The sequence below is a fragment of the Dermacentor andersoni genome, chromosome 6, assembly GCF_023375885.2.
Source record: "Dermacentor andersoni chromosome 6, qqDerAnde1_hic_scaffold, whole genome shotgun sequence".
Lineage (NCBI taxonomy): Eukaryota > Metazoa > Arthropoda > Arachnida > Ixodida > Ixodidae > Dermacentor > Dermacentor andersoni.
Window position 1 is genome coordinate 169965478 of NC_092819.1, and position 19754 is coordinate 169985231.

At 48.6% G+C, this 19754-nt stretch overlaps 1 protein-coding gene across 1 annotated transcript in view; it reads left to right on the forward strand.

Annotated features, from left to right (window-relative positions):
• The window catches only part of LOC126523708 (probable 4-coumarate--CoA ligase 2), a 350149-nt gene that overhangs the window by 166613 nt on the left and 163782 nt on the right, over window positions 1-19754 (forward strand). The window contains exon 6 of the mRNA XM_055066815.1: window positions 19540-19708. Within this exon, the coding sequence (XP_054922790.1) occupies window positions 19540-19708 (169 nt within the window). The remainder of the gene's footprint in view (window positions 1-19539; window positions 19709-19754) is intronic.

The following is a 19754-nucleotide window of genomic DNA, read 5'->3' on the forward strand; positions in this document are numbered from 1 at the left end:
CGATCCTGCGAATCCACACTACTTTTTGCGTTGCCCCCGCCGGACGGTAAAGCAAAAAGCTTTTTGCCCTCGCTGTGTCTGTTGCGGCAACCGAAGGCGTAGCAGCATGGCATCGCAATTAAGTTCTCCGCCCTAAACATTCATTTACGCTAACGCACTCCGTCAGTCCGCCTGCCGTACTTTCGTCGCGCAGGCCCAACAATGGAGGTCGGCGCGCGCTGGAAAGAAAAAAAATATACAAAAGCGCGGCGCCTGCTCCGCGCTGGAAAGAAAAAATATACAAAAGCGCGGCGCCTGCTTCCACGTGACACAGCTTGACCAATGGGGGAGCGGAGGAGGCTGGGGCGACAGGAAGCGTGGAGGAGGAGGCGCCAGGGTGACCGGGGTGGCGGAAAGATCTAAGAATGGCGCTACTTTCGAAAAATTGAGGGGCTTTAGTCCGATGGAGATAGCAGCGCCGCGGTGTGGCCCTGCAGCCGCTCCTGCGTCAGGAACCGTGGGCCGTGTATTTTTGTTCGCGATTGTAGAATCACGACTCAATCAAACATGTCTCCCTCTGTGTTCTGTGGACTACGCATACAAACAGCAGTGGTGCACGCAAGGTAACGTTTAACATCAACTCACCACTCTCGTATTAGATTACACGCTGAAGGAATTACACGTTTTCCGCCATCACCGCTAATTAACGTCAATCAAAGCAAACTGCGGACAAAGGCTCGCATACACCAGTTCCCACATTGCGTGGGATCCGCAGCTAATGTTTTGGTTCATGTGAAAAGATCAAATGGCTCATCTAGCGAAAAATCCGGTGTTTGTAACAGCGAAAGGGCAACTAGATTCCCATTTGCAGCGACACCATGTCACATGTACACCTCGATGAGTAAGAGTGGGCGAAAAGGAACATCTGCTGCCAAATGCTCCGCGAGGGCATCGCCGTAGCGCAACTTGACCCTTCTTCTCGGTAGCTTGGTTTATCCGCGCCTACCTTGTCTGCGCAAGCTCTCGCCAACGTTCGAACTTCTCCTTGGTAATCCCTATGCAGAAATTAATAGAGAACAGAATGAATTCGAAAGGAATAACGTGGGCGGTAGTGAGTTTCGAACCTTGACTCCACGCTCCGAAGCCTACTCTTTTAAGGCCAAACTACACGTAAACTTGCCGGCGTGCGAAAGCTCGCCCCCGCGCATTTTGCGTTTGCTACGGCTCGCGAAGGATGGCGGTTCGAACCTACAACGCGCGTGCCAGCGTGCGGTTAGGTGGCTCACACTTTCGCCTCGGTAGGCATCGTGTTTTTTTGAGCAGCCAGGGCAAAGTCCGCGGACGTCAGACAAGCGCTGGCTGCGCGGCTCTGTTGCTGCCATGGAGTTTCGTACGATTATTACTAGCGCAGGTGGCGACGCTAGCTGCAATCGGAGCGGTTCAGTCAGCATGAAAATTATGGGAGTGACATGTATTTGCCTCAGACTTTATTTTCCGGCTCCAAACGGCTTCGTGACTTTGTAAACTCGTCATTCCCAACAGAGAGCTGCAGACAAATAAACAAAAATTATTATATTCTCCATTCGGAAGGTTCGAGCAGAGGACCTCTAGCACAAAAGCCTGGTAGTGAAACCATTACGGCATGTACGCATCCATCGACGAGCGACATAAAACGACCTAGTGATTGTGCGTGTTCGCAGCGTCTTCTGCTCTTTGAAAAGATTTCTCTGAAGGTTGCGACAATGAAGGCATATATAAAGCGTAATGAAGCGCATATAAGCGTAAAGCCACAATAACGTCTGAATTGACAAAGCACGAAGATCAGGTACATTCATGTAACTTTAGTAGTTCCCTGCAGTAATTAATTAGCTCTAGTAGTCCAGCAGCAGTTACCACTGCTGCTGCAAGCCGGCATACATGACGGGACGCGGTCCGTGCTCGGCCCGGCGTGTGTCGGCGTGCAGCCGCCTCGCGTTCACACTTCGTGAAAAATGCAGCAAACCGTTTAAGAATGTGAAATACACACTGTGTATCGGAACAGTCGCGTCTTCAGAGTCGAATTTCGATGCTTGCTTAATTTTTTTTTTATATTTTAGTTCAGTATCCATTTAAACACAAACGCCATTGCAGGATGTTTCGTCGTGCGTTCTTCAAGACTTGTAGTTTTACGTACGCAAACGCATGATGATGATGCTGACGATGATGATGACGACGATGAGGACGACGACGACGACGGCAATATAATGGCACCCCCTTTGAACTGGGGCAGTGAAATATAGTCATCTACCCTGTGCGATTTATTCATGGATGCCATACATTTTTTTTTGATCTAGCATTTTTGATACCTCCCAATTTTTTTCCCTTTAAGATCTACCTTGTACCGCTAGCCGTGACTATAAGAGATTCGGCCGTACCAATCTCTTCCCTGCTTTTTTTCTACAAATACTCTAAACTTCTCTTATTTATCTCGACAGCTGACCAGTTGATGCTTCCGTCCACAATAAATCCAAGCGCTTCTGGAAGGTTTACGTTGCCCACGGTTCTGAGTGGGTGAATCACTTCGCGTTTCATTAGGATGTGCTGAGTGGTCTCGGGATTTTTGCTGCAGCGCACACACGCCTCATCTATTTCCGAACATTTGATCTAATATGTTCTTGTGGTTAGGTAACCCGCTCGAGCCTCAAATGGTAAGGAACTGGCTTTGTGCCATCATACAGATTTTTCCTTCGAATTTCTTTCTTCACATTCTTGTAAATCTCCATGATTCCTTGTTTTATTCTTTTTATATCGAATTAACTGTGTCTGTTTCCCTGAATTTCTTCTGATGACTCCTGGTTGTCTATTTACACTATCAATTACCTTGTACTTGGCTACCTACTTTCTTGACCTCTTCCTCCATTCTGCGTCAGCGCTTTTCAAGTGTAGATACTTGTGCACTTTTCAGCATTGCCATTTGTTGGGCGTGTTGGTAAACTGAAAGCATATTTAGCGCCAGCAAAGAAGGACGGAAGGCAGACGACACCACAATGCGCTACGGTGCACTTTAGCTGCCCATTTATTTTCATCCATGTGCCTGGGTCTTTCTTCAAAACTAATGTTGCTCTGTGCTTCTCTTACTTCAAAAAGGCACAACCATTTCACCCGCCGCTGCCTCGTTTGTTGTTTCGCAACGCGCTCCCATAGCCAACCAGCCCACCGATTTTTGATTAACTGGCAACCCAGACAATATTGTTACGGGGATGTTGCGAGCATAGAAAGACTATATTTACAATATATATACAATATGAGTCCGAGTAGTTAAGATGTCTTACCACCAACAACACGCAGCAGCCAGCGTCTCGCAATCGTCTTCTTCCTTTCTCTTCATTCATCCTTCCGTAACAGGACCCTCGGTTGGTGAAGCGCCGTCTCGACGCACGGTAGGCGAAGAATTACGAGTGAAGTGCGGCTTCAGCCGCGAAACGTGCACGGTGTCAACAGGCGTCTGACTAGACGATGCATAAAATGTAGCGACGAAATCTCATAATTTACGTCGTTAACTTGGCGGAGGACTTCATGAGGCCCTGTTTAGCAAGAGAGAAGCTTCTGGGAGAGGCCAACCCGACGACAGGGTGACCAGAGGAGCACGCAAGCACCTGGGGCGAACTTAAAATCGTGATGGCGGCGGTCCTAACGCTCTCTTAAGGCTCGTTCACACTACTACAACCAAAAAAAGAGAGCGTGTTCTCATCTGTTGACGCGCGCATTGGCGGGTCCGCCGCCGCTTCTCGCTTTTCCGTGACGACAGCGAGATCTCGCGGCAGTTTCCTTTTTATTTTCGAGAGTTCTCGAACGACAAGAGAGTTTACGTGAGTGCCTCTCGTTCGCGGGCTTTTGTTGCGTCTACTTATATTGCGCCGTTGCTGGGCTTCCAGCTGCGAGATACTGAACACAGCGCGATGACGAGCTTTCCAGAAAACGAGGAAATGTCGGAAGAAGAAATTGCCACTATTCTCCTCTGCAACTCTATGATGGCTATGCTTCAAGAGCTGCGACGGGCTGAGCAACCAAGATCGCGGCGGCGGCGGCGGCGACGAGGCCGAGGACGACGACGACGGTGGTGGGTCCGCCCGTCCTCGCAGGAGCGGGCGGATTGCATCGATGAGCATTTCCACGGAGAAGGCCGGTCGCTCAGACATGCTGGCCGCCATGTTGAGATTAGACGGGTTGTGACGTCAAAAACGCAACTTCCGGCGGCGGCGAAAACGGAAAGAATGGGTCCTGGACCGATTGCTTTCGCCGCGTCGCTTTCCGCCCTCCTCGGCGTCAAAAGCGGCCGAATCCGCTTAGCTCGCCGGATATTTCGTGTAGTGTGAACGGGCCTTTAACGCAACAACGTTAAGGAGCTCATGTCGCAGTAAAGCCGGCGTCATCGGCGTTGACGGCGTTGGCCCTGAGCGAAAAATCACGGAAGGCAATTCATAAAGAAAAACCACTTGCAAGGTGGGCTGAGTTGGAATCGAACCAGGGTCTCCGGAGTGGAAGAAGGAGACGCTACCACTCAGCCATGACTTTTTTGTTTTTCTTTATTGCCGGCTTTGACAAACACAAACAATACAGAAAAAGGAAAAACATGTCAACAAGGATTTTGCTGGCACGACATATCAAAATTTTTTCAATGCTGCAAGTTTATCTAGCATGTCAATCCATGTTGGTTGTTCAGGGAGTGCCCGGTGGACATCCCTGAACCGTACTACAGATTCAATGAAGTGATCAGGTGTTGGTCATGAATTGACATCAGCATTGTTGAGCTGCGTTCTAGCTTTCCACAAACTGTGGAGGCCCAGGAGCATTATAACGTCATACAGAAAAGCCTCCGTTTCTACCGGTAAGAATCTTATTCCATGTGGATCTAAAGGTAACTATTTCTTTAAAGTCCTTTGTAGCACATCCCAGAAAACGATGGCATCCCAGCAATCTAGAAACGCATGCTCTATCGTTTCAGGTTTCTTGCATAAGAAGCAGTTAATGGAGCACGGGACAAAAATACCCCTTTTATGCATCCATGTTTTAACTGATAATGTGTTAGTATGTAGTTTAAAGAAAAAAGTTTTTACCGAAGGGTGTACTGGCATTCTTTTAAGCCTTTTGCGGACATCTCCTGGGCCTCCACGGTTTGACATACGGTAAATCGGTACAGCGAGCATAGTGTCAATTAGGTCCTTATACAGTTTTTTCCTAGAAATATTGGCGAGATAGTGCACAGAAAACCGCACATGCAACATTCTGTACGCAAGCACGACTTCTCGCAGGTAACCTTTAACGGAACCATGCATTCCTTCACACGAGCATACAACAAATCCTGGAAGGTGACGACATCAAAGCACTTGCATGACTGTGCGAAGGAACACATCATTCTGATCGCGAAGGTACATGAAGCGCGACACAACTTGTCGCACAAATAAATGTGCCAACCCAAGGCCCCCTTTCTTTACTGGCAAGAACAAGTTTGTGTGGCTGGTCCTTTCCCAATTCGATGCCCATATGAAAACGGCGAAGATACGGTGGATTTTTTGGATGTTGATCCACGAAGCACACAGCACATTCATGACATACCATATCTTGGACGTAAGAAATAGGTTACAGACCGTGGCGCACGAGAACATTGACAGCTGTTGCCCCTGCCACGCGTTAGTCTTTTCCTTTGCTCTCGCCACTTGTTCATTCCAGTACGGCTCAGGGTCGCGATAGGAGTCGAGAGGCACGCCTAGGTAGGTTGTTGCAGTGGTTGACAACCGAAGTCGAGCGAAGTAGTCTGGCGTTTCTTCCCATTCACCATGCCAAAACCCATAACTCTTCTCCCAGTTTATTTGCGCCGCGGTGCACTTGCAGAAGGATTCAACTACCGCCACGACCTCACAAATACTATTTCTATTTGAACAGAATATGGCGATGTCATCGGCATGCGCCAATATTTTCACCTGTGCGGGCTGTAACCTGAAGCCAGTTATCCGTTCATTGTTTTGGATGGCCTTGCACAAAGGCTCAAGGTAAGCCGCGAATAGCAGGGGCGACAGCGGACATCGCTGCCTCACAGAAGACAGCACTTGCACGCTGTCTGTCAGGTCCCCGTTTACAATGACCCGAGTTGAGCAGTTAGCATACGCCATCCTGACACCGTCTGTTATTACGCTTCCCACGTTGGAATGCTCTAATATGGCAAAGAGAACATCGTGGGAAACACGGTCGAAGGCTTTAGCGAGATCTAGTTGCATCATAGCCACTCGATCGCTAAATACATCGCAACATTCTAGCACACTTCGAGCTACGTGAATGTTCGTGGCGATGCTTCTACCCTTTATACCACAGGTCTGATGCGTGCCAGCCAGCCTCGTTATCACACCCTGCAAACGTTTGGCCAATACCTTCATAAATATCTTGTAGTCGACGTTGGTAAGGCTTATCGGGCGATAAGACGACATCAACTGACGTTTTTCAGGTGCCTCAGTTTTTGGGATGAGAACGATGTGCGAAGTTGTGAAGGACAGTGGTTTATGTTTTTGCTGATACGATTCGGCGATAACTTTGAGTAGAATCTAGGCTATAATTCTTTTGAATGTTTTATAAAATGCTACTCCTAGGCCATCAGGGCCGGGTGCCTTGCCGACAGGTAGTGCATCTATTGCATCCTCTATTTCTTTCATAGAAATTGGCTGTTCCAAACGCGTTCTTTCTTCTTTTTCCAGCTTTGGCACTAACGACAGAAATTGCGCTTTAAAGCCCCCTATAATGTTGCGCGGTTGACCGAGCAATTCTTTGAAATGATCAGCGACGATGCGTTTGATTACATTGCGGTCCTCCGAAACGTCATTACCGCTTCTTATTTGCCGTATTTCCTTATTGCAAGCGCATTGTTTTTCGTCCGATAACGCGCGTTTTGTGGGCGTTTCACCGGCCCACAGCTTCTCGGCCCGTGCATGGATAACCGCCGCTCTGTACTTTTCTGCATCAATTCTCTGTAACTAAATTTTTATGTTTCTTAATTTGTTGGTGTAAGTACCTGGTTGGGAGCATTCTATACGCGTAAGAAATTCAAGTTGCTCACGAAGCAGTGTTTCGTTTCGTTCGTCTCCATAACGCAATGTGCTACTTCTTTCGATGGCTTTCATTTTTACTAATTGCTTAAACTCCTCCCACTCTACACCAATGCTTAAAGATTGCACTGCGAGTAGCTTCATTAGCTTCTCATCTACATCCTTAACGAAACCCTGATCCTCCATCAATTTCGCATTAAGTTTCCAAAGTTCCCACTTGAAGTACTTTTTGTTTTCTTTTTTACCAAAGGTTGCAATAACTAGACAATGGTCACTGAAAGACACTGGCTTAACCTCGTACGATGTGCATAGTGGCACAAGTTCAAGCGACACATACAGCCTGTCCTATCGTGCATGGCTATCGCCTTGAAAATGCGTGAATTGCGGACGCGCACCATTTGTGATAACGCTTCCGATATCTTCTAAGTTGTGGTCGTGCGCTACAACATTCAAGACCTTCGCACTCTTATCTCGCACTGGCAAACCTTTTACACGGTCTACCGAACGACAAACAGAATTGAAGTCACCCAACAAAACTACTACTTTTTTACAATCGAGATACATCTGAAAACGCTCAAAAAACTCTTTTTTTCTCCGCCTCTACATTTGGAGCGTAAGCACAAATGACGCGGAAATTCAGACCATATGGGAAAAAATCGACAACCAGGAGGCGTCCACTTTGGCACGAAAAGAGCGATTCCATGATTCAAAGTGGGAAAAAAGCGCCTCTAGTGAATGCGGTGCTGCCTTAGAAACGAGCCGTAGAAAGTTCTTCTGCGGTGTATATCTGTAATTATGAGCATGTAAATTACAGAAGTCGCAGTTAAACGAGTAGCGAAGTACGTTTCCGCTACATTTCTTCTGCGCTTAGTGCACACGCAGAGCCATCTTGCGGCAAATACAGAAGACACCCTCCTCGCAATGTACGGCGCTTCCCCGACAGGTGGTGCACCACTCGCCAGCTTCTTAAAGCCCCTCAATCTCCCAAAGTAGCGCCATTCACTTCCCTCCTCCTCCGCTCCGCGCGGCCTCGACGGTGGCGCCGCCGGTGGTGGGCCTGCCGTAGCAGACGACGGCTAACACGCTACGGGAGGAAATCCGCGGAAAAGTTCGTTCGAGTCCTGCGGAGCAGTTTTTTCAATCTAAATCTTGCTTTGTCAGTCGGTAACTGGGCTTAAGAATGTCGTGTCGGATTTGCGGAAGAAATAGAGAGAAGCACCAATATTCAAGGCGTATTTAAGGCGTAAAGCGCGCGCACGTTGAAAGTTCGTGTTGCTGAAACACGAAACAAGCACGCGGTGTGCTCAGACACGCGAGTAATTACCAGTTTCAGGTTTTGACAGCGTGAAAGTATGTGCACGTGGTTTCGTAGGTTAATTTACGTACCTGCAGGATACTTTTGTTCGGCCGTGGCGTGAGAGATTGCGACTGTCTGCGGTCAGCAATGCCTGGCAGCAGGGCCGTTTCTGTTCCGCGCCTTTTACAGATGTACGTAGCTCATGCACAGGTTCTGGTGGCCATGAGCAACGTTTTCATACATAGGCGGTATAGATAATTTGAACAACGTACCAGCATATGAAATCGTTATTTATTTATTACAGTGCAAATGGTTAGAATTTGATAGAAAAAAAAAAAAAGAAGGAACTTGATGGGACAACTGGAAAGAGGTTCAGAAAATAATTATCCCCCTCCCCTCATTGGCACCAGCAACACTTTTGTTGAAGTGCTAATTTTATCTCTGTATACTACGTGCGTCTGTATTCTTTTGCGTTGTAAGTTTTCACAAGGAAGCAGTGTTGCGTTAACTGGAACAGTCAAGGCACGCAAGAGAGAAAAAAAGTTGATTCTTGGGTTTTACATCCCAACACCACGATCTCATAAGGCACGCCATAATGGGGGCTCCGGATTAATTTTTTTTCCAGCTGGGGTTCTTTAACGCGCCCCCAATGCACTGGACACGGGCCCGTTTTGACACGGGCGTCAAAAGAAGAGGTTGGAGGAGCCGTGGCACTTACTCCACAAAGCCGCGCGTTCTTTGCCACTTGCTCGAAGTCAGCCCGCCCGATCTTGTGAACCCACACTTTTCTTCGTTTTGCGTTGCGCGCGGCGGATGGTAAAGCAAAAAGCTTTTTGCCGACACTGGGTCTGTTGTGGCAACCGTACGCGCAGCAGCACGGCATCGCAATTAAGCACTAGGCCCTAACACATTGTATAACACTACCGCGCTCCTTCAAATCGCCTGCCGTACTTTCGTCGCGCAGGCCCAAGAATGGGGGTCGCAGCGCGCTGGAAAGAAAAGATATACAAAAGCGCGGCGCCTGCTCTGCGTCGGAAAGAAAAAAATATACAAAAGCGCGGCGCCTGCTTTCACGTGACACCGATTGGCCAATCGGGGAGCGGAGGAGGATGGGGCGACAGGAGAAGTGGAGGAGGAAGCGCCTGGGTGAGCGGGGTGGCGGAAAGATCTAAGAATGGCGCTACTTTTGGAAAATCGAGGGGCTTTACAGCTTCTCTCCTTCGTGTTGTTTCAGCGCAGTGCGGCCGTGTGGGGACCGGTTCGAGGATGCCCCAATACCCTTGCGTTTAATAAGTTTACGCGGCACAGAAGAATACGCGGCACAGAAGCGAGGATGGTGTCAAACGGCAATGTGGAGTCGCGACTATACAAGAGATAAAAGGGCGAATATCCTGCGGTGTCAGGTCAGAACGAGTTATACGCGAAAGCCACGTAAGCTAGCACCGCGTCCCAGTCGCGGTGATCATTGGAGATGTACAACGACAGCATCTCTATGATTGCTCGGTTGAGACGTTCCGTAAGACCGTTCGTTTGTGTGTCGTAGGCGGTGGACAGCTTGGTGCTCAGCGGCACAAGAGCGGAAGAGGTCGTCGGCAACTCGAGATAAGAACGAGTGCCCGTGGTCTGTAAGTAACTGTCGAGGTGCACCGTGGTGGAGAATGACGTCGTGGAGAAGAAAATCGGCAACGTCTGTTGCGCAACTTGTCGGCAACGCCTTTGTTATCGCGTAGCCTGTCACGTAATCAGTAGCGACGACAATCCACTTATTCCCTCTAGTCGTCTTCGGAAAAGGGCCAAGCTGGTCAAGGCCTATGCGAGAGAACGGTTCAGAGGGAAGTTCAATTGGATGGAGTCGTCGCACATGTGCCAGGGGAGGTTTCTTCCTGCGCTGACACAATTAAAAGATGCGACATAACGACGCATGGAGCGGTAAAAATCCGGCCAGAAGAACTGGCGTCGTACGCGGTCGTATGTACGCAAAACACCAAGGTGTCCCGCCATCGGTGCATCGTGAAGTTGCTCGAGAACTACGGATCGCAGATGGCGAGGAAGGACAAGGTGCAACTCAGGGCCGTCAGGTTTGATATTGCGGCGGTAGAGGATGCCGTCATGCGGCACGAACATGCGGCACGAACATGCGGCACGCGCCGTCGGTGCGGCCAGATTGCCCTCCGGTGATGATGGACTGTAAGGATGCGTCGCGTTGTTGTTCAGCGCGCATGTCGGTCATGTCAGTCAAAGGCATCACGAAGGTCACCGAATCAAGCGCAATAGGATCGGGACGATCCACGGGGTGACGCGAGAGGCTGTCAGCGTGCTTGTGGAGCCACCGAGTCTTGTAATGTACACTAAATGAAAATTCCTAGAGCCGCAAAGCCCAGCGACCAAGCCGTCCATTCGGGTCCCGAACGGAAGACAGCCAGCATATTGCGTGATGGTCTCTGATGACCGAAAACGTGCGGCCGTACAAAAATGGCCGGAACGTGGCCACAGCCCAAACTTAAGCCAAGCACTCCCGCTCGATGATGGAGTCATTTCTTTTGGCAGGTGACAGCACGCGGCTGGAGTAAACTATCACGCACTCGGTACCATTCTGTTGTTGGGCGTGAACAGCGCCGATGCCATGGCCGCTTGCGTCAGTCTGAATTTCGGTCGATGCAGATGAATCAAAATGGGCAAGTATGGGAGGGGTGGTCAGAAACCCGATCAGAGCGGCGAACACGCTGAGCCTGCTCCGGGTCCCATGAGAATGACGTATTTATTATAGAAAATCTGTCAAAGGCGTGGCAACGTCGGCAAAGTGTTGTACGAAACGGCGATTGTAAGAAAGCAGACCACTGAAGCAGCGCACGTCAAAAGCATAACGTGGCACAGGGAAACTACGTGCGGCACGAACTTTTTCCGGATCTAGTTGGACATCGATGCGCCAACGAAGAGTCCCAGCACGGTGATCTGGCGGCGCCAGAATTGACACTTCGTGGAGTTCAGTTGAAGCCGGCCTTTTCGGAAGACCGCAAGAATTGCAGCGAGCCGGGTAAGGTAGGTGCCGAACGTGGGAGAAAGAACAATAACGTCGTCAAGGTAACAAAGACAGCTGGTCCATTTGTAGCCTCGCAGAAGAGAGCCCATCATACGTTCAAATGTCGCAGGAGCATTGCATAGGCCAAAGGGCATGTGTTTGAACTGATAGTAGCCATCCGGCGCGATCAAGGCCGTCTTCCCGTGGTTTATTTCATCAACTGAAATCTGCCAGTAGGCGGATCGAAGATCGATGGACGAGAAGTATTTAGCTCCGTGCAAGCAGTCCAAGGCCTCATCGATGCGTGGTAGTGGGTACACGTCCTTTCGCGTGATCTTGTTTAAGTGGCGATAATCGACGCAAAAACGCCAGGTACCATCTTTCTTTTTCACAAGGACGACAGGTGACCCCCAAGGGCGTGCTGATGGCTCGATGACTCCTTTCCGGAGCATTTTGTACACTTCTGATTGGATGACTTTACGTTCAGCATGCGATACCCGATAGGGACGCCGACGAATAGGATTCGTGTCTCCAGTGTGTGTACGGTAGTGAACAACAGATGTTTGGCCTAAAGGCTTGTCGCTGACATCAAAGATGTGACTGTACGATTCAAGTAGGTGACGTATGTCCATGGCCTGTGCGGAGGTGAGGTCAGGTGCAATCATTTTCGCGAAGTCATCTTTTAAGGAACCAGAGCTGTGAGCTGCAATTGGCGCTAATAAGCCACTCTCTGCATTCAGACTCTCAATGTCAAATTCGGAACCACTAGAAACGCTGGCCGGGAACACGCCGGACGGTATCACTTGAGGGCACAGGCTGAAATTCAGAAGCGGTAGAATGACGTCGTTATTAGTAACCGTGACGACGTAAGCGGAACCGCAACGACCCGGTTCAAAAGCACGTCCATGATGGGGCGAAGCATATATTCACCGTCAGAAACCTGTGGCTGGGCGGTCATAGTGACCAAGTAACTTCCTCGGGTGACAGACGCACATGGTGAAGCGAGCACAAGTGCGGTGGGGTGGTGCTCGGAGCATTGGCTAGTTTGGGCTGTTCCCACTGAAGAACGCCTCTCGCGCAGTCGGTGAGAGCAGAATGAGTGGATAAAAAGTACAATCCAACGATAACACCGCGAGGGCAGTTGTCGATCACAGCAAAGAGAACAGAAGTAGGGCAGCCTGCTATAATTAAACGCGCAGTACACATTCAAAGAACAACCAGCACGCCACAGCCGGCCATACGAAGCAATCGGGAAGCTGCAGGGGTGAGGAGCTTCGGTAAAAGTCTACGTAGGCTCGCACTCATCACAGATACTTGGGCTCCAGTGTCGACAAGTGCTTGGACAGGTACGCCGTCTATTTTAACGTCTATTACACCTTGTGGTAGTAGGCAATGCAGCACAACCTCCTAGGGCTGCATTTGCTAGCTTTCCGAAAGGGTGCGGCCAAACGCCACAAGGGACGAAAGGCGACGTGGCTGCGGCGAACAGGAAGGTGGACGACGTGTTTGTGGTGAACGAGGCTGGTGTCCGCGCAGCGATGGTGAGCGACTTTACCACGTGTTCCTAGCAAAGTTGTCGGCGCTGTTAGACTCGGCGGTGGGCGAAACGTTGCGGGCATTCGCATCAAAACGGCTTAGGTTGGTCGGCGTGCGAGGTGTTGAGGGCCACGAGTTGCGACCGTATCGGGCGACATGACTAAAGCGGCGACAGGTGAAACATTGGCTGGGTTTGCATAGTTCTCCACTAAGTCGAGTTGCGATAACGCGGAGAGAAGCGTCGGGATGGAGCGAAAATACTAGAAGGGCGTTCGTTAGCTGTGGGGTTGGCGACAACACATACACAATGAAAACCAATGTTTTCAAGTTCCTGGCGAACGATGGCTTGTACGAGAGGAACTGAAAAAGTGGTAGCATCAGGGCTACGCCAACAGAAAGCTGCGGGCGCCATCGCATCAATTTCACGTCAAACGACTCGCACCACGTGGTCTGATGGCGATGCATGCTGCTTTGCGTGTTGATCTTCACAGGTCGACGTTGCCGCAGTTATGGGAAGTCTGGCGAACGGGTGCAAGACGCGTCGGCTTTTGACCTGCTCGAATTGTCGGCACTCTTTAATGATAACATCAACTGTAGAGCAGCTTTTGGACGTGAGCGGATTAAAGGCGTCGTCAGCAATGTCCTTAAGCACGTGTCCGACCTTCTCAGATTCTGACATGTCGTGATCGGCCTTACGACAAAGTGCCAGCACGTTCTAGATGTACGAGACACAGCACACCATGGGGGATGGGGAACGGGAGGCCAGTTCCTGCTTTGCGGCAATTTTATGGCCGCGTGGTTTGCCAAACAACTCTGTCAACTTCTGTTTGCATTGGTCCCAGCTGGTTAGCTCCTCTTCGTGGTTTTCGTACCACACATTTGCCGTGCCTCTTAGGTAGAACAACAGGTTAGCTAGCATTAGTGTTGGGTGCCATCTGTTGATTCCACCCACGCTTTCCTACATAGCCACCCACTCTTCGACGTTGGCGCCATCGGTCCCGCAGAAAGTTCCAGGATCCTTGGGTTGCACAACCACAACCGACGGTGACAGCGATGTAGCTGGCGACGGTGACGTTGGAGGTGGCAACGACGTTGATCCCGTGTGTTCACCGTCATTCATGGTGCGGGCGGTGATGCGACGTCCACTGCGGAGCTCCATTCCCAGCCGTGATACCAGCACCTCCCACCAATATGTTTCGAGTATAGAAAGACTATATTTACAATATATATACAGGCATAGTCAGAGTAGTTAATATGGCTGACCACCAAGAACACGCAGCAGCCAGCGTCTCCGATCTTCTTCGTCTTCTCTCTTCTTTGATCCTTCGTAAACAATATATCTGATTTTGAACATAGAATGTCATTCGCAAACTTTAGCGCTGGCATCATTACTCCTTTCCAAATTCCACTCACCACTTCATACTTATTGTGGTCACGTAATGATCTATGTTTTATTATTGCAGCATTCCACTTCCCCTTCATTTTCAGATTCCCCTGGTGGGTATTTATAAGTCTTTCCTTTGCTTATGTATACGCCGAAGTATACATAAGCTTGACTATGTGTGTGAGTTACTTTTGAATCGAAATCATGTAATTACTAGTATCTACATTAAAGAAAATCATTCCCGATTTCTCTGTGCTAAACATGAGGCCTTGAATTATCGAGGCCCTGCTTGAGGCCCTCCTTCCAGCTTTGACCCCCCGCTACCCCTTGGGTGCCCTGGAGATCCTGCGCCGCCTGCTTTATTTAACCTCAGGTCCTCCCCTGAGGCCTCCGTTTACCGCTTACATGTGACCTCCGGGAGCAGTGCTTGTAAAGAATGCAATCTATCGTCGCGACGAAAAAAGCGACCCGCGACTTATACAACAACAGTCAGAATCTTGCCCCTTCACACACAGTGATCACCAAACGGGCCGTCCGTCCGGGTGCACTGCCTCAGCGCGCGGGCAGACAGCGGCGGAGCGTAAACAAACTCGACCGCGCTCTGTAATTCCGGCATGTCTAGGGGACAAATGCTACAACACGCGCTCAGATACCTCCTCCGTAGTGCCTAGGGCCGAGTCAAGCAAAAGCACCCAGATTTTCTCTCTCGCGCCCGGTCTTACTCGCGCCTGCGCACAAGCAGCTGGCGATCCCTCACATGAAAGTCTCGTCCGTCAGTGCCGCATTAATGTGGCTTCACGATCGACGCGTCTGAGCAGGCGCGATTACACCAAGCTATAAGCCCAAGCACGCCGAGCCCATACCGATGAGTGTCATAAACATTAATGCGAATAGCTTACTGTCTCCTGCTGTATTTATGGATGACAAGAGGTCAGTGGTCGATCGTAAGTACTGTTGATGTGCAAGGAAGACATTCGTTCGTTCTTTTGCTCTCTCGCCAACTATATTTCGCTTGCTCTCTCTCGTTCTTTCGTTCGTTCGCTCGTTCGGGCTATTCGGCTGTACTGGCATTCATCGACGGTGGTTTCTGCACACTTTTGTATACATCGTGCTTACAGTAGAATTCACCGCAATACTTTCTGCAGAGCACCGTTCCTAGTAACGGCTGTACCGACGTATTCCTTCGGTGCCATCGAAAGTGATGTTCGCTCTTGAACTCGATACTTTTATTTATGCGTAATATAGAAAAAGCCTTATAAATACACCGCATAAAAATGCTTACAAAATGGAACAGGGCAAAAATTAACATGCCGTTGCTAAAACACATCTCATTGTGTAAAAAACTGAAAACAAAGCGTGCAAAATATAATTAGGTCGCGCACAGCGCTGAGTGTGCAGCTGCTCTTTGAATTTTGCTGCGTATCCTTCAGTAGCTGCGTGTTTTCGTAAGTGGTTCTATTCGGCGATAGTGCGTGGTATAAGTGAAATTTCGAAACTATGAGAGTTACATATCGGGTCATTTTACATTTGTATCGGTGGTCATGGCAAGAAAATGACTGCAGAGGACTGGAAGTAATCTTCAGAAACAATTGAATGATAATAAAGTTTATGAGCAAGTGCAAATTTTTGAAATAGCGGATGCGCTGTCAGAATCACTAAAATCCAAATAGTCTACTGTCTGCCAGCGCTCCTCCGAAGTCAATGTGGAGCCGTTGTCCGCGTCACAAAGAGAGGCTTCACTGTTACTGCAATCGCGCATCATTTCTGCGTGGCCTCTTGCGGTGTCAACTCCATTAGCAATCGTTCGTATCTGCTGACGTGAGGTCAACACCACAAAAGGCTTCTTTTTCCTAGCCCAACTCATGCTAATGCAAGGCGAATACAGCAGCAATTGACACGACGAGTGCCGCTTGATAAATGGAGAATTCTTCCGCCAAGAACGGCACCGTCCAAAGCCCAGCACGCTAACTGAACAGATACGGCCAGTCTTATAAAAACGTTTTCGAAACGTTCTCACCCTTGTTTATTAAGCTAGCCTGCTTGCGACTTTTTTAATGCGTTGTTTATTCAAAAATCTGTTTGAGACGGTGAATCCCTAAATGCGACGTTTTGAAGACTTTGTGTGCTACCTGGGACCGTTGCAGAGTCGATGCCTTATGACTTTTAAATTTTATAATAGCTTTCGTCCAGTTTGGAAACCCATGTTCGAAAAACATCAAGCCAGTGTTCTTATCCCTGGAAGTATATGGGGAAAAAATGTTCACCTCACGAGCAGCGCGACATGTCTCACAAAATACGTTGTCCACTGACGTGTCATACGGAAGCCATTTGTACGCATGTTTCCAACGCACTTGGTAATGTCGTCCCTATTGTGCTTCAATGTTAGGGACTGGGTCCCCACCAAGAATTCGCGCGCATGCCTAGGCGGTGGTTACAGTGGCAGATCTGCAGCCTGTGCCGCTAAGGCAAGCCTCAGTAACTTCAGAAGCGGACGTTGAAGGCCCCATGCCGGATGGATTGCGTGTCCTTTCATCATCCTCTCTGGGATGTCTGCTCTTCTTGATGAGATTGCTGTGCATTATTTTTCAGGGTTTCCTGAAATACTATACCACGAAGGTAAGACCACGAAAGAATGGAGCACCAAAAGCGTGTGCCGGGTCTAAGAGGAAAAACGGGGCGCCAATCCATCTGTGGAAGTGGAATGCCAGCGAAGCTGGCGTTGTGCTCCAAACTTTACTCCCTTTCAATGGTGTGCACTTGGTTAGGCAGCAAGCCGAAACGAGTGCACAAAAAAAATCACTATTGACCGGACCGCAGTCCAAAGCAGCAACCGAAACAAAACACGTATGTGTGTAATTTGCTATTGAGCATACTTATTTGTTAATGACCTTAATGACACTTGGAAGGACTCGAGCTTTATGCTAACAGCCAAACATGGGGCTGTCTGTTTCACTCTCCTAGAAACCCATGTATTAACAGCAGACGGGAATTACACAACATTAACAGCTTCACTGTGAACTACCTAATTATGAAAAAAATGAAAGTCGGCGTAATGGTAGAGTTCTCTTAGCGGTCGATTGTTATTTCTGTTTTGGAATATTTATAATAAAACGAGGGTAGCAGCCATCGTTCTCCAGAGCACCCGCGATAAACGGTGCTTTGCCGCAAGACGCATTTGTTCACTACTGCGGACTTTAGCCAGCCTGGATAGCCTCTACGAGAGCACAGATGCGGCTCATTCATATAGGGGCTAGAGGCAAGCAGCATCGCTATAAAAACATAAAAATGCGTTCCAATCGTTTGTTCGTGCTAGCAATGTCGCAGTGTGTGCATGCAAAGAACAAATAGGTCGAGTAAAGCTCGAGGTTATTTCTTCACTTCGGTACCTACCTCGAGGGGACAGCAATCTGGAAGTGCCGCAGACAGACTTGCATACAATGGATGGATGACACGTGGAGAAACAGAACTTGATTTATATAACACGTCAATAACTGTAGAGTAACACACACACAGAAGTGACAAAACCTTTGCATTGAGCTACCACAGGAATCTACGGGGCCAAGTTATGTGATTTGCCCCCCCCCCCCCCCCCCCTCTTTGAATGCGGTTACTGGTACTTTCGGCTGCACGCTGGAAGGTCCATTAAAACTATAAGGCAAGCTAAATTTTGTTTTCTAACAGAGTGACCACTTAAGTAACGCTTTTTCCTACGACGCATATCACTGCTTGGACAACGGCATCTTGTGCCCTCTCGGGAACCCCTGTAGCGGACGACGTGTGCGATTCGCCGTACACGCTCGCGTTGCGGATAACGCCTGGCGCCGGGCAGTTGCCACCCTAAAAGAACTATCAGCTAGCGCGAATTGTATCATGCCCAGTTTTTTTGAGACCGCTATATCCGTATTCTAAACGCAAACAGCTTGCTACATTGAACGTGGGGGTGAGGGGGTGGTCCGGATAAAGTATCAAATCAGCCGCGCCCAACGACTGGTGTGCCTTACGGCCTGAAATCGTTGGATTATCAAATGCTGGAACTATTCAATTTCTGTCTGTTGCAGTCTCAGTATCTTATCACCGTCAGAAATCTAACCAAACCTCTTACAGGTATAACGGCCGGATTTCATTGTGTAATCATGCTCTATCGTAGATATGCTCGTGAAAATGACCTTGGTCGAACTCGCAAAGCCATTTCAATACGAATAGAACACTGGCTCGAATTTTGTTATAAAGACATCTTTATTTTCCGACTGACGATTTCAATTTCAGGCTGTTTCGAAATAAGAGCTACAATATTACTTGTTTCCTGGCAGGAGCAAACACAGCCGATGTTTCATATTTGGAAAAAATGAGGGCTACTTTTTCTTGATGTGTGCCGAAAACTTGCAGTGTGTAGGCTGCTTATGTATTCAGAAAGCATAAAACTGAGTGTTTTCTCTATCATAATTTTTATGCGTTATCATTTGGTTCTTTTACCCAGATATCCTCGCTAAAATATGCGGGGTACGGTGTTAAAGTTCATTCGATGTATAAAATGATGTTCGGAGTGACGAGCGATATATGTTTATTTTGTGTAGGTTCATTACAGTCTTTGTAGAAAGTTACTCATTGAAGCGTTCCAGGGTGACATACTGCCGCTAACCTAGATGTTTCCCAGACTTTTATGTAGGACGTATTGAGCAACAGAAAGCTGTATCGAGAAGTTCGGCACGTTTTCATGTTATTCTACAATTTTGTCATTGGCGCTTTTTATCTGATTATATTATTTAAGGAGTTGATTATTTAAGACGAATTAAGTAAATAGGAGGAATACAAAAATTTCCTGAACATCTTCAAGCGATAGCAAACAACCTTACCTTGGTTCTGTCCAGCTACGTGGCATTTGCGTATTTCTAATTCTTGGTGCGTGATAGTTGGGGCAGCCTGTAAATCCAGTCACAATAAATCTCAGTAGTCATACGTAGTCACAAGTCATTCTCATATACCCCAATAGGACCCCATATATACATATCAAGTTCATCGTGTCACGCTTTAGTGAGAGAACGACTGGCAGATTTCTGAGGGAGGCAGCCCTAGAATGCTCACGCATTAGAAGACAGTCTCGTGTGCTCAGTAGAGTCGCCAAGAGGATGTTCATATTGGCATGCGTGTATAGAGCCCTGTAGTCATTTTAACGGTGGCTTAACTTACGCGTCGAAACTAATGAACCTTCTATAGAACTTCGTTCTAACAGAACGTTCTGCGGCGTTCGCAGGGGCGTCACAGGTTCGGATGAGACCGACGTTTTCCTCGCGTGGAACCCAATCACGCACATGTCCGGCTTCTTGTTCACCATGCTTGGCGCCTGCATTGGCTCCACCTGTGTCATCGTCTCGCCCGCGCTAACATACAACCAGTTTATCGACGTCTGCAACAAGTACCAGGTTTGCGCACATGTATCGACATAATCTTAACGAATTTGTACCGCAG